Below are 15,964 nucleotides of genomic sequence, written 5' to 3'. Positions count from 1 at the left end.
TTTACAAATATTGATATCATCAGGGCATAGGTTTTGATTTAATTTTCGTAAATAACACAAAAGGATTTTGAGATATCGACACAGTCCAGGTTACCATTAAATACACCAAAGCTTAACCATGTCCCAAAGCCGCTCTCGTAGCACTATCCACTGGTTTGTCTGATAAATTAATCATGAAGTCCACGTTGGCATGCTTAGTCCAGTCGCTTTCAGCAATAAGATTTTTCAACTTGACTTGAAGCTTCCTTTCAAGACGGTTGCAGCACTTTCTCAATTTTCCGTAGCAATAATCCAGCATCCGATTCTTCCAATCGACAGGAACCGTCTGATTAAAGCCATACCGTCTGCTTCTAAGTGTACGAAACGCATCATCTACTTCCACTTTGTGATGTCGATGTGTTTCTGAAGTATGATGCGTTGAAACTCGTCGAAAGGTCGCTCTGCTAGACGAGAATTCTCACTGGTAAAATCGACTTGGCATCACTTGCTCGTTCTTACACTTCCGTAGAAAGTTGAGTCGGAGTTTCAGTTTGTGAGCGATGATAAGAGCATTACAGAAGGATGTCACAAATAGAACAAGGCTCGGAAAATTCAAAGAAAAGGCGTAGAAGTTGCGTGTGGTTTCCATTATGCTTAAAAAATCACTGTAGATGCACGTGACTTCATAAATAAGCGAATACCACAGGAAAATAATAGTCAGAAATCCAAGCGCTTTCGTCTTTACTCCAGTTAATAGGATGGTCTAAATCTCTCATATGTACGAATAATGTATTCGATATTTGCCCAGTTCTCACAGAATATTGATGTTGCTTGAGACGTTGTGAAAGAGATTTACCGGTCTGTCCGTAATAGACTTTATCACACTTTTTGCAAGGAATTTCCTATATGCAGCCTGGAAGATCTTTAGAATTTTTTATTATTAAACTTTTGACATTAATATTACTTCCCTGGTTCTAACTCACTTCAAGTAAATTGAAGGAAAACAGATCAATTACCACTCTATGTTTCTACCTAACATAAATACAATCTTGATTATATGCATGTATTCTGGTAAGAAATGAAATACTTTAAAATTTTAATATCAAACTCAAAATTTATAAGTGAAATTCACAACATCAGGGAAAATTACTGTTACTTGAAAACAGTTTAATTAAATCTTGAATAAATTAAGTAAAATTAAATCAAAATTAATTTATCACAAAATTCAAGAAAATTAATTCAATTGAAGTTCAAAAGTGTTAAGTAATATTTGAAATTTGGAAATTAATTCACAAGTGCTAAACAACACTGAAACTTAAAAAGAATTCTAAGTAAATGCAAATTAATTCACAAGTGTTAAACTCAATTAAATGAGCAATGATTAAGCAATGAAAATAACTAAGTTAATTAAATTGTGAATGGAAATGAAAACAGAAAAATGTGGAAAATACCAAAATTGTAAAAAGTACTAATCACACAGAGTATAAAATAAAAAGACACACTGCAATAAGAAAATGGATAAATGCACTTCAAATAAAACAAACACAAAACAACAAAATTTGCAATGTGTAGAAATGTAAATAGTTTCTCTCAAACCATTGTAACTATTAGTTATTAGTTCCCTAAACCATTGTGACCATTAGTTATTAGTTGCAACTAATAAAAATATAACAAACGTTACCTTCTTGGTATACCAATTTTCTTTCTTTGCTGCAGCTTGTTTCACACTTTCGCAAAACCAGGCGCCGTTACACACACAATGTTTGTTCAGATTCCACAAAAGCACTAAATAATACTAAATAACTCTAAGAAATATCAAATCTGAAATCTAAAAGTTACGAGTGACCATTCAGTAAGTATGAAATCGTTACGATACTTTGAAATCAAAGTGCCGTGCGATGGAGAGAGAAGAGAGAGAGAGAGAGAGAGAGAGAGAGAGAGAGAGAGAGAGAGAGAGCGAGAGAGAGAGAGAGAGAGATGTAAACGCTTTGAGGATTTAAGCCCAGATGAATTCTTTCAATTCGCACAAGAGCTGGGCAGTGGATCTAGCATAAAATGTTTTCGGCAATGAGAAAGATGATGCAATTCTTTCTAGCAGCTTCTAAAAGTGACGTTACAATTGGAGAGAAAGGTCTCAGGTACAAAACAAGATCAAGAATACCAGATGGTTAATTGTCAAAAGTGTAAAAATTAAAAGAGATAATCCAGGATTATCGGATATCACACGGCCACAAACCTAAACAGATTTGACCCTAACCGAAATTACAAAGTATCTTTGCAGTCCAAAAACATGTAAAAACTGAATATATTAATTTTGTTGCTTATATTTATCTACGACTTTTTTCATTATGAAAGCATCAAGTTTAAATAAACCAAGACTTAAATTTAGAACATGATTCAATGATATTCTTTTTAACTGTGTCATTACATGGGATTACGGCTCTTGCTTGACTCCAGTTAATAGGATGGTCTAAATCTCTCATATGTACGAATAATGCATCGATATTTGTCCAGTTCTCACAGAACATTGATGCTGTTTGAGACGTTGTGAAATGAGATTTACCGGTCTGTCCGTAATAGACTTTATCACTATCATTTTCCTGTGGGATTTGCTTATTTATGAAGTCACGTGCATCTACTGTGATTTTTTAAGCATATATATACGTATTATTATATACATATATGTATATATATATATATACATCATATATATAAATATATATACACATATACATATATACATATATATACATATACATACATATATACATGTATATACATATATATATAATATATATATATATATATATATATATATATATATATATATATATATATATACACACACACACACACACACACACACACATATATATATATATATATATATATACATATACACTTTATTATTTTGCTTAGAATGGAGACACGGAATATCTAAATGTGCAGTACTGACAAACAAACTAACTTTTGGTACTTACCTTTTACTGACGAGCTGGATACCTATCCCTATCGTAGTTCTTGTTTCTGCATGGTTTAGTCTCCTGTGGTATACGCCATCACGTGACGTTGTATTAGTATACAACTACAGTTCTTTCCCGAGTTACTCATCTACCAAACTCGAACGTTTAGGTACCCATGACTTGAACCACAGACCCATACCCACACTGAACTATTTGTAAATATCCCGAGGTTATAAATTCTATCGACTTCTATAACGAGGTGCTAATGCAATCGAGGCGATGGAGTGACTGAAATCACAATAAACTTAACGTGTGTAGCTCAACACCTCGAATCACATCGATGTTGGCTAAGTTAGCAATGAACACGGATCTGATTCGGTATAAAATGGTTGTATGTCAATATAATTAAGGCGTTGAAACTGCAAATAAATGAACAAGTTTTGATATTACAAATCAGAGAAATGACTGCTATATCCCCAGTAAACTCCGAGCAAAACAGAAGTCTTGCTATATAGCAACAATTGACAACAGCCGTGAGAACTACAGGTTGCAGTTAAATGTCACAAACCGGTTTTTGTAATGATCACTCCCCCACCCCAACCACGGCCCCTACTACGAACCCAATGTTTACCTGTTAACACCACGACTGGAAGATCGTAACTAAGGCTGTGGCACAACGTTAACTTCCGCGTTTACGCCAATACGAATGTTACAGGAAATCTGAACTTAATTGGTGCAGAACAGCTGCTTGGCTATTTTCACGAGAACTAACGACATACTACACAATGGACAGATAATTCACCCGTTGGTAGCTTTTCAACTTTTGAGTTGTCAGTTCTTATTGATTTAATTAAATCAATCTTAAAATTCACAACGGCAATTTTTCATTAATTGTCCACTGACATACAAATTCTACAGCAGATTATTGATGGAAAATCTTCTATTTAGATTTGCTTCTGCATAAAGAGAGCTGTACTCTATTACTGTATGTATAATTAATGTCTATTGTCAATACTCATAAGAATATTTTGGTAAACAGAATTAATTCCGTTACCTTGTAGCTCTAAAATGTCTGCGATCCTTCATTACATGCACGATCAACTGAAACGCATATTTATGTATGTATGTATGTATGTATGTATGTATGTATGTATGTATGTATGTATGTATGTATGTATATATATTATATATAATAATATATATATTATATATATATATATATATATACTGTGTCATTTTTACAAACATAACCAATATATAAACAGGAAATATGGGCAAGAAAATTTTTATTTTAACATTATTGTTATAATATTGACTTTCATCCTTATACTTACCTTTATCCTTTTATGGTATATGATTGAAGAACCAAGAGGTTTCTTTTCAATAATAACAAAATAGCAATTATGCATATAAAAATTTATTATATCAGTAATAAAATTTAAATCAATAATAAGACAACAGTCAAATAAAATATTTGTTATAGGAACAGAAAATGGTACATTAAAATGCGGGACATATATGCTCTGCGCAGTATACATGCATACATTTATTATTTTCCAGGTCACTAATAACTTGTAAGGCTAACATTACCAATTGTATTCATCTGCAAATACCAGTTCTCTAATGGGTCTACCAGAACTTTCTACATTTTTGTGTAATTAAATTCCTACCACTTAAAATCATTCCCCCAAAACCTGGCCTTTTTTTGTTCTGTATCCATTCCCATCAACCTAGCATTTAGGGGAGCAGAAGACGTTGGACTTTCAGTGTTCATTACATTCAAGAGAGGCTGCCATTTTGCTTTTAAACCTCTAGTTTTACATACAGATGTTTATGTAGATTACATATAGCTGATTTTATTTAGTTTTACTTATTTACTCTTTTTTCATTCCTTCTTTCATGGAAATCCTATATTGTAGAAATAATCACTGTAAGTTAATGGGCCTTTAGACATGGTTGACACGAACATTAAATCCTTAAAAATTTTACTATTAGTAAAACACTCAAAGGCAACGTGCTCCTTTGTTCTGAAAATAAGGCAACTTGAAGTGGACACATTCTGTGTATTGAAAGCATAATATCCAAATAAATTCTTTCCTTATTGATTATATACTGTATATGATTTCCAGTGGGCGACAAGAGCCAGCAGACGCCACTGGAACGCCTCATCCAGCAGACGAGGAAGGCCATGCGAGTTCCTGACGAGGACTCCTTAGAGGTAAGGGAAAAGGACGCGAAGACATTTCAGATTCTTCATAACACTGAGACATGTTTCTGATCTTTCACTAAAAGAAGACATTTTAGGTCCTCCAAGACAGACAGATAACAGGCAGTACGGGGCAAGAAAGCATAACTCTGATTTTTCATGACACGAAGACACATTTAAGTCCTTCATAATATATGGATATATTTCAGAGCCTTCATAATATGGACATGATTCAGGTCCTTCGTAATATGGATATATTTCAGAACCTTCATCATATTGACATTTCAGATCCCTCAACTACTAAAGACATTTCAGATACTTCAACAACTGATAACACATTTCAGATCTTCATGATGCAAAGGTATAGGTACTCCAGAATTTTCACGACGCAACATGAATACATTATTTCACAAATACTACCACACGAAGACACACTTCCGATCCTTCACGAAACAAAGGTATACTTCATATATTTCAAGATACAAAGACACTTTTGAACCTCTACGAAAAACAAAGATTTTTAGTTGTGTCGCCTCCCTTCTCCATTTCATTCAGTAAAGTAATGTCCTCCGTTTGGTAATGTTCCTCTTCCCAGCTCCTCGTCAGATGATTCGACTGCTCATTCATCGTCCTCCTCTTGAGACCGATCTCCTGACAGTTCTGCAACTGCAAAATGAAAAGACCTGCCAGTATACATAAGATTTAAATGCATTTCCCGTTTCCAAAAATCTGGGCTAAACAATGGCATAAGTACCTCGAAACATCAACTTTGAAAAACGAAATCGCCAGTGTTCTTCACCAGACCGAATTAATTAATGTTTTAGAGGCTTAGTGGGAAAATGAAACATATAACAATTGCTCTAAATGCCAGGTTGAGTTAGGATCACATGCATTTAAAAATCTTACTTGAAAAATACAAAAAAAACGGACTCTTTATTAAGCGGGGTTTCTGTGTTTATTTATATAAGAACCTCCAGTAATTTTGAAGATATCGCTAGTTAGTATTCAAATTCCATCAATCGAATATGACGACACATAGCTTCAAAGTTTGGGAAATAGCAAATGACAAGAACTGGGTTCGGGATTGAATACACTGAGCAGGGGTCATTATTACTAAAACTTATGCCATTAACAGAGAATAAAAAAAGGCAAGCGCACTCTCGTACATGCACACAAACTTGAATTTGTGAACCTAGAACCACTGAGCGTAATTCGTGGAAGTCCATTGACACTAGTCAACGTAATGACGAGCTGAAAATAAGTCTTATTTTCTGCTAATCATAACGGTGACCCTCTAATCTAGCACATCCTTTCCAGTGTGTCTTTGACCCTGTAATTTTCATTTTTGAACAACATATCACAACTTCTTCATAACTAGGCATCATGAACGACTAGAATCTTCAAACGCCAACCTCTGCACCCTTTCATGCGATCTCAATTGCAAGAGCAGAAAGCAAGCGACCCAGAAGCAGAAGCAGAAGCAGAAGCAGTCTTGGTCATTCAGCGAAGCGTCACTTACGTTGCCTGAACCCGTGAATTTCCAGATCCAACGGAGTACTGTTGATCTGCTGCTGTTCCTCTATGGTTATTATATGCTCACTTGGGTTGAAGAGTTGAATATCTTCGTCCATTTCCTGTGATAATCAAAGAGATACGATTTTTTTTTTTTTTTGGAAGCATTTCATTATAAAATTCAAATGTTTTCAAACCCTTCTTGACTTGCCACCAAAATTGCCAATGCTTCCAGATAATCCTTGAAACTATAAACTATTCGCTTACATTCCTTGACTAGCTAAGGGATAAACTTCCAAGCTTTTCAAACATTTTGTGACACGATGACCAAAAACTGACAATACTTCCATACATTTCCTGTCACGATATTGAAAGGGTCGCCGATGCTTTAATACGCTCTCCCACGGAATAGTTAAGTCATTGCGAAATACTACTGCCGTGAAGTTTTCAAGCAGTTGCTGACACAAGTTATCTAGAACAATCCTGTAAGGGACAGTCCTGTCTGGGAGGTACTACACTGAAAGATGTGGCAAAGTAATAATCCACAGGAAAGCAAAAAATAAATAAATAGATAAAACCGTACCCTAGGCTGCTCTTTGAAAAAGAGAGAGCAAAAGAGAGCGAAGTTCCAATGTCACCTTTTACTCGCCTGCATTTTCCATCTCCCATTTCACGACATATAACTTTAACGGTCCATTAATATTCTAACTCAATACACAATGCATTCCATTCATTTGATATGCTAAATGGTTTTGTTCCTAAAGATGTGCATTTTTTTTCTTTTTTTTATAACAGGAGGAATGAAAAACACTTTTCTTAATTGAAACAGTAAGACCTTCACTTCAGATACAAAATGACGATCCGTTTTAACATTTAGGTATTTTCCTTAAAAGGGTGGATACTGAGAAAAACAACACAAGTCAGCAATAAAATTACTTCTCAACTGCTGAATCATGGATGAATACCCTGCGCCTAAAACTTCCACAACATCATCATGCTTCATACACTTGTGCACACACAGAAGGTTCGGTAGCAGTGCATCGAACAACCCTCTACACAGTATCTATCTATCTATCTTCTGTATATATTTATACATATATATATAAATATATATATATATATATATATATTATATATATATAATTTATATAATATATATAGATATATAATTATATAAAATTTATAATTCAATATATATACTGGTATATATATATGTATGTATGTATACCAATATATATATATATCATATATATATTATATATATATATATATATATATATAATACATATATATAATATATATATAAAATATATATATATATATACATACATACATACATATATATATATATATATATATATATATATATATATAGTATATATAGCCAAATTAGCAGGAGGCCACTTCACTTGCCAGTCACACTAAGTAGACGAAGGGAGGCAGGAACGCAACAATTTGACAGTTTATATCAAGGTTTTGCTATACGTTATTGAAATCTCAGGGAATTATACAATAGATATAAATAAAAAGCATTAAAAAACTTTTGAAAAATGATTAAATAAAAATAATAGGTATCTTTAAGTCAACTTAACAGGAAATTGTATTTAAAACACACAAGAGGCTACGTTATAACAATAAGTTACATTAAAAACTCTTTGAAAAAAATTGCACAATAATTTACCAATAAAAAAGGTTTATTCATAAAGTTTAAAAAGAAAATATGTAGATCAATGAATAAATAAAGGAAGAGAGTAGTTAACCTGCTGGGGCAAAATCTAGTGTAAAACTAAAAGCAGAAATGGAAAATAAAAAATAAGAAGCATTAAGAACAAACACGAAATCCAGATAAAAGAGTTGAACAGCTGATGACTGAGTATTTAAAAGAGGAGCGAGTTATTTTATCTTAGAGAAGTTGAAAATAAAACAACTTGTTCCTCTTAAATAATCAGTCAAGTGTTGCAACTTTTTTTATCTTGACTTTGTGTTTGTTCTTTACGCTTCTTATTGTTTAACTTTTCCTTTCTGCTTTTAGTTTTACACTAGACTTTGCCCTAGAAGGTTAGGTACTCTCTTCGTTTATTTATTCATTTATCTACATTTCTTTTAAACCTTGTTTAATGGTAAAATATTGTGCAATTTTTTGTAAGAGGTTTTTAATGTAACTTATTGTGTTTTAACGTAACTTGTTCTTGTCCGCCTCCGTCTACTCATATATATATATATATATATATATATATATTATATATATATATATATATATATATATATATATTATATATAATATATATATATATATATATATATATATGTATATGTATATATATATATATATATATATATATATATATATATAACAATATATATATGTCCACTGTAGCAGGATGAAACGCTTGCACTGAAAATATAAAAGAAGAGGTTTGTTAATCTGGGCAGTGTGTTCTTTAAGCAAAAGGGAAGAGGATCAAGGTATAATCCAGGATGGAGATTTAAATTCCTTGCTGACATGGCTTCAATAAAAATGGACTCCAACCGATTCTTATTGTGGTGATCTTTGACCATGCAGATTATCGAGGAATTATCCCAGTTAATAGCATAGCCTGTCTTAAGCCAATGATCCACAATGCCATTACTTAATATTCCTCTTGATAAGGCATATTTGTGCTGAGAGCATCTTACCTTTAGTTGTTTCGATGTTTGCCCAATATAAATCTTATTACATTCTTTACAAGGAATACTGTAGACAATATTGTATACAGCATTCCTTGTAAAGAATGTAATAAGATTTATATTGGGTAAACAACGAAACAACTAAAGGTAAGATGCTCTCAGCACAAATATGCCTTATCAAGAGGATTAATAAACAATGGCATTGTAGATCATTGGCTTAAGATAGGCCATGTTATTAACAGGGATAATTTCTCGATAATCTGCAGGGTCAAAGATCACTGCAAAAGGAATCTGTTGGAGTGCATATTATTGAAGTCACTTCAACAAGGAATTTAAATCTCCATCCTGAATTACATCTCCACCCTCTTTACTTGTCTCTTTTGCTTAAAGAACATGCTGCCCAGATTAACAAACTGTAACCCCACCCCCTCTTTCTGTTTTTGTATATAAAAGTCTGTCAGCTTTTATTATATTCAGTGTGAACTTGAAAATGTAGAATAAACTACGAAAGTACTTGTTCCAAGGCCCTAGTTTTCAACTCACCTTTTTACTGTGGATTTAAGATATATATATATATATATATATATATATATATATATATATATATATATATATATATAATATATATGTATATATATATATATACATATATATAATATATATATATATAGAGATATATATATATATATATATATATATTATATATATATATATATATAAACCAAACAGGGTACCTGGTCTTTAAGAAAGTCATCCGTTAAAAACGTGATAATTTCATCTTTTGACTGATCACTGTAAAATTCATCTAGCAGTGACACTTCTGTTATTGGATGAATAACTGTGACTTTGGATTCTTCGTTTTCTTTTTCTTCTTCTTCTTGTCCTTCCTCTTTTTCTTCTTTTGCTCCCTGCCTTTTGTTGTATCGTGACGTAGCACAGGCCTCATCAGTCCTTCCGTCTTCTTGTGACCTTAATCTGGTTTTCACAGGCAGTTGTTCAATCCTGTTGCGCAGTTCCATTTCCTCTATCTTTAACAATTAAGAAGTAAACTGTAAATGGTCTGGTCGGAAAGTGAGTTTTTATGGACCTATAAAAGTAACTATTGTTGAGTAAAATATGAAAGTCCTGTGGATATAGTTTTCTTTTTTGTGTCTGTTACGGTATCTAAATCCTTGCATTGAAAACTGTCCTAACTGGAAAAGTAGTGGAGCGGATAACATAAAAACAATAGGTGAGAAGTGCAAATGGTGATACACGCATGAAAATTGGCACAACGATTCTCCTTGACCTGTCTCATCATCACCCTCCGGCCACACAAAATTATGCCATTTTCCGAAATGGCCGGCAGGTTTTCAAAATGGCTTCCGTTGGATATCTGAATATTGGCATTTAATTGGATAATCACGTCCGAATTCCTCAGTCACTCCCAGTTTACGTTAAAATATTGAAAGCAAGCTTTTACATACTTAGATACATAATTTTGCTGTCTATAAATATCGAAGATGGCTGTCACTAAATTAAATATGTCCACCTTAAAGGCCAACATTGGTACTTAAGTTCATTTTCAAGGTAAAAGGTCAAGTAACTACAGAGATTCGGGTAACTTCATCTTGATCAGTTTATTTTCTGTAGGTGAGAAATTAATTAAGCCCCAATTCATTCCTTTTCATCCTCATTTAAAAAATGGTTAATTAACTTAATGCAAGTGTAGGGTAGTGTCAGTGAACGAACTACCAGGGCACCCTGGTTGACACTATAGCTGTGAGACTCACCATGGGATTCAATGCTAGCTAATGGTAGATATTTGTCATAAATTTCCCAAATGCTGTTTAGCTAGCCCCAGTTCAAAGTTAAACAGCTGCACCTGAATTGACAGGATGTGCCAATGTGGGAGAGCCGAGCCAAGGAAGATGGAGCTTTAGTCTTCCAGAAGGTGTATATACAGATTACATGGGAATTAAATAACACTCCGATGAATGATTGGGCTAGGGGTAGGATAATGACATATCTGAGCCTAGTTGTCTCCCATATCTGGAAGTGGCATATATGTTGTAATAAGTGGTAAAAAGATAAACCCTCGGCCCACAGATCAAAAGCAATGGCAGCATAATTTTGAAAGTCGACGTCTTTCCTGAAGCTTTGTTGCTTGTGCAAAGGGGACACACGTGAAAGACTAGTGGATGCATCTGGTGCTGGTTATGTTACCATTACTACAAACATTATTGAATTTTATAAGTTAAATACAATGCTATACCATTTCATCCTCAAAGGCTTGATGACGGTAATGGAATTCGGCAGAATGTTTGAATATAACAAATCTACATATCATGAATCATGTATACTGAAGTTCAAAACCGCAAACTAGAAAGGAAAAGGAAGTCATCGTGTAAGACAGAAGAGGCAAGATGATGGCCCATCAGCAAAATTCACACTTAGTAACCAGAGGGCAAGTGAAGAAAATGCGGAAGAATCTAAAACTGAGAAAGAAGGAATCTGTTTTATTTGTAACAAAACAGCACCAATCAAAGATTTACGATTGGCCATGGACATTGGGTTGCCATGAAAAGCTGCAATGATGTGCCATGAACCTACTAGAGAAATTTCTGGCTAAGCTTAATGCTGGAGATATTGTTTCTCAGGACCATATGTATCACCCATTTGTCTGACAGGTTGTAACAAGGAAAGAGCCTGGCTAAATTCCCAGAAAACTGGAGATGATTATGTGCAGTACAGACAACAGGCATGTGTCTATACTTTTGGTGAGCTTGAGATGTACATAAGAGACAAGCGTTGAGTACAGATAGGTGCTGTTTATGATTTGTACAAAGAAAGACTGGAACAGCTAAATGTTGATGCTTCCTCTGTGCACTGAACATGGCTGAAAGAACAGATACTTGCCCATATCCCAGAGCTGGAGACCTTTAAAAAGGGAAGAGAGATTTGGCTTGCCTACAAGGGGAAAGTTGGAGAAGCCTAGCCATGGCATGTGACTACAATGATGCACTAATCATGGCCAAAGCAGCCAAGATATTGAGGAAGCAGATGCTTGAACATGAGAAAGAATTTTATGGAACCTTAACAGCAGACACTGGAAGAGAATCTGTACCATCAAGTTTGTTAGAATTTGTAAGTGTGCTGCAAAATGTTGGTGATATAAAATCCCAACTTACATATGGAGCATCATCTACTGATCTACGTAGCTTAAGCACAACTTTTGCACTTCAACTGTTGGAAGATTCCAGCATCTTCAACATTTACCAGACATTCTAAATCAAGAGAACCTCCATTTCCAATGTACCTTGGTCTCCTGTTTTTGCAAAAAACCAGAAAGTGTCAATTAATTGATACATTTCATCAACATGGAATCAGCATCAGCTACGATAGGGGTCTCGAATTGACTTAATGGGTTGGGAGAAGCAGTTGTAACAAGGGTTGTGGAAGAAAGAAGTAGTTTGCCCACTACACTAAGAAAAGGACTCTTTACAACTTGTGCTGTTGGCAATCTGAACCATAATCCAAGTGCCACAACAGCACAAACATCCTTCCATGGGACAGGCATATCTTTGTTTCAGCATCCAAGCACTGATGAAAAGGGTGAGGACAGAAACTCGGCTCAAAATCATCCAAAGTGGAACAAAGTAAAAAAAAAAAAAAAAAAAAAGTACCTTCTCTTTCTGAATTATTACACGAAATGTACCCCCTCGCTCACTTTAAAAACATGAGAATCCCCTCCTTTCATCCAGTGGAGGTACAGGACGCCAACGAATAGTGTTTTCTAAGCATTTTCTCTTGAGTATGAATGGCTTGAGAAAGACAGTCTGTTGGACAAGAATGAAAATGCTGTGTCCATATCTTGGGCAACACATTATGCTTCTAAGAAGCAGCCGGCTCCCTTTGAAATAAGCTTGCCACCAATGTTGCCTCTTTTTTAAGAGGTAGCTCATCCAGTTGCAATAATGAAATATGCCATGGATATTGCATGAGCAACCACAGTTTCTCAATCCTGGTCAAACACCAGTTCAGTTCTAATGGTTGATCAGCCACTATTTACAATTGCCAAGCAGATCCAAAGGGAATGGCCATTGTTGTATGGTGATAAGATTATCATGTTTTGGAGGGATGCATTTAGAAATGGCAGCCTTTAGAGTTCTTGGTGATCTCTTGAAAGACAGTGGCTGGACTGGTGCCCTGTAGAAGCAGAAATAGCTACTCCTGGAACAGCAGATTTATTTATCTCTGTTTTACATGTGCAGAAGATGTGTCTAGCCCACCAGACAGCCTGCAGTTCATATCAGCTGTGTAAAGCCGCCTATATGGCATATATCTAGGAAGCAAGCAAGCAAAAGTAAAGTGAGCTAAGTTGTGAAAGCTGGGTCAGAAATCGAGAGTTGGTGTCATCACAATCTTACTTTTGGAATCTTGTGCTTCAGCTAGAACTTTAAGTGTTCGTTTTCATCAGGTTATACCGGGAGTCTAATTTCAATTTGTACAAAGATGTGCTGCAAGAACACATTCCTTTCTTCTTTGCCCTGAACCATGTACATTATGTCAGGTGGTTTTTCAATTCATTTGAGAGACACGGAGGCTCTCCAAAACGACACATTTCTTGATTTCACAAAAGGAAATTTCACTACCAATAAAACCATTTAGCCTTTTTCGTCAATGGCTATAGACTAAACTCACGAGCAAATAATGCTCATGAAGCAAGGAGATGGGTGAGCCATCAGCCTATTTGAAGATGCAGCTGCTCTCAGAAGGTGGACAGTGGCTGGTCCTGAAGTAAGCTTCCTGATGATGAGTTTGATACTAGAAGTGATGCTGATCCAAAAGCATCATGATGAAACTGAAACTGTGCAGAAAAGATTTCTTGAAATGGTTGAGAACCTAGCAAAAGTAATCAAAGAAATGGGCAACCCTTTTGAGGGAAGATTCATTGGATCTGATTGTGCTAAACAGTCATGAAATTATGCACAGCAAAAGTTAGTAAAATCCTTCAGATCTAAGAAGAGCCTTGGACAGACAATTCGCAAACATTATTGAGAGACTCAAGACACCCAGCAAATTCTATTAGCCAGTAACATATGAACAAAATTTTATTGTTCAGTCACAAGATGTCTGCTATTATAATCCAAGGGGAAACAGGCATTGCAAACCATAAAGGAAGACTGTAATCTATTCTCACGGCTTATATATCACGCCAGAACAGACGGTGTGATTTAAATGAATTCTTTCAACGTGAAAATCAAAATAACCCACCATCACTGGCACATAATGGGCAGATGCATCAGGGCACCAAGTCTCAGTTGCTACCTCTACTAGAACAGCAGGCATCAGTACATCCATGACAAAGAGCTTATTGCTGATGTTATCATAATGGATGGTGCAGCTCTTGTAAATGCTCTGAGGCCAACCAAGGAGTCTACATTTGAGTCTTATGCAAAAGCTGACGTCCTGGCCACGGTACGAAGCACATACAGAAGTACAAACAAGCATACATTTCATTTGACAAAAAAGAGGCAGAGGAGGTTAGCTGCAAAATGATTAGCACTACAAAAACTCCTGGAAATTGGGCCAGCTTCCTCAGGGATGATCAGAACAAAACTGAACTATTGATGGTGCCTGGTTTCTGTATTGGACAGATTTGCCAGTAGTAGCAAAATCTTGCATAGGATTAAGTGTGGCTGCAAGAAGGAATGCCTTGGCAGGTGCAAGTGCTACAAGTCTGGACTTAACTGCACAGCTCTCTGCAGCTGCACTTGCTAAAACTGATTGATATACGATACATACTGGTATCTATTAAGAGATATGCACATTTATACCTTTGGCGGCCATTTAGGAAATATGGTGGCCATATTGGAAAATATGGGTTTCAGTTTATCTCTTAATGACAGTAAAAAGGCCAAAATATAAATTCACAATCATTATATGGACAGTATTCAACTTTCATAGGCTTATGTTTGTTTGTATGGTGTTTTTACGTTGCATGGACTAGTGGTTTTCAGCAACGGGACCAATGGCTTTACCTGACTTCCGAGCCACGTCGAGAGTGAACTTCTATCACCAGAAATACACATCTCTCACACCTCAATGGAATGCCGGAAAATCGAACTCGCGGTCACCGAGGCGGTAGGCCAAGACCATACCGATCATGACACTGAGGTGACTTTGTAGGCTTATGATAGAATGAAAATATTTGAAATACAGAGCAAAATTTGCCGCCATTTTGGAAAAGTGTCAGCCATCTTGGAAATAGCCTTATATTGAGGTGGCCGGAGGTAGATTTTGATTTATGTTGATAATAAGAGTTCTCATGCCAAATCTGTTGCTTGTATCACTATTTGCAGTTTTTTCCCCATTTACTCCGCTCCCTATCGTAGCAGATTCCTTAAAACTGAAATGCTGAGATAAATAATGATTAATGTCATCTACTGGATCAAAGGAATTTATCTTATAACTACACTTCCTCGATGAATCCTAACTTAATATACTCATCTGAGTAGACTGTTATGGTATAATTAATCTTATGTTAGGTATGCCATAAAACTAACAAACCTAAACAAAATAATCAAGGAACAAGCTTTCTGCAAAGAAAAAAGAAAAAAAACTTTAAAAAAGTATATCTCAAGAGACAAATATA

At 35.1% G+C, this 15,964-nt stretch overlaps 2 protein-coding genes across 3 annotated transcripts in view; one reads left to right on the top strand and one right to left on the bottom strand.

Annotated features, from left to right (window-relative positions):
* Window positions 1–5,272, top strand: part of LOC135223679 (nicolin-1-like) — a 20,187-nt gene extending 14,915 nt beyond the window's left edge. The window contains exon 6 of the mRNA XM_064262356.1: window positions 5,083–5,272. Coding sequence (XP_064118426.1) covers window positions 5,083–5,220 — 138 coding nt within the window. The 3' untranslated portion in view covers window positions 5,221–5,272. The remainder of the gene's footprint in view (window positions 1–5,082) is intronic.
* The window catches only part of LOC135223678 (uncharacterized), a 14,075-nt gene continuing 2,450 nt past the window's right edge, over window positions 4,340–15,964 (bottom strand). Inside the window, exons 3-5 of one of the 2 annotated variants that reach the window (XM_064262354.1) lie at window positions 10,062–10,355; window positions 6,668–6,782; window positions 4,340–5,814 (exon numbers count right to left, since the gene is read on the bottom strand). In XM_064262354.1, coding sequence (XP_064118424.1) covers window positions 5,768–5,814; window positions 6,668–6,782; window positions 10,062–10,355 — 456 coding nt within the window. In that variant the 3' untranslated portion in view covers window positions 4,340–5,767. The remainder of the gene's footprint in view (window positions 5,815–6,667; window positions 6,783–10,061; window positions 10,356–15,964) is intronic. The other variant, XM_064262355.1, reaches the window with a different exon arrangement.

This window comes from Macrobrachium nipponense, chromosome 10 (genome assembly GCF_015104395.2).
Source record: "Macrobrachium nipponense isolate FS-2020 chromosome 10, ASM1510439v2, whole genome shotgun sequence".
In the NCBI taxonomy this organism is placed as follows: Eukaryota; Metazoa; Arthropoda; class Malacostraca; order Decapoda; family Palaemonidae; genus Macrobrachium; species Macrobrachium nipponense.
The sequence above is the reverse complement of the archived record's forward strand: the minus strand, read 5'-3'. Positions and strand labels throughout refer to the sequence as shown.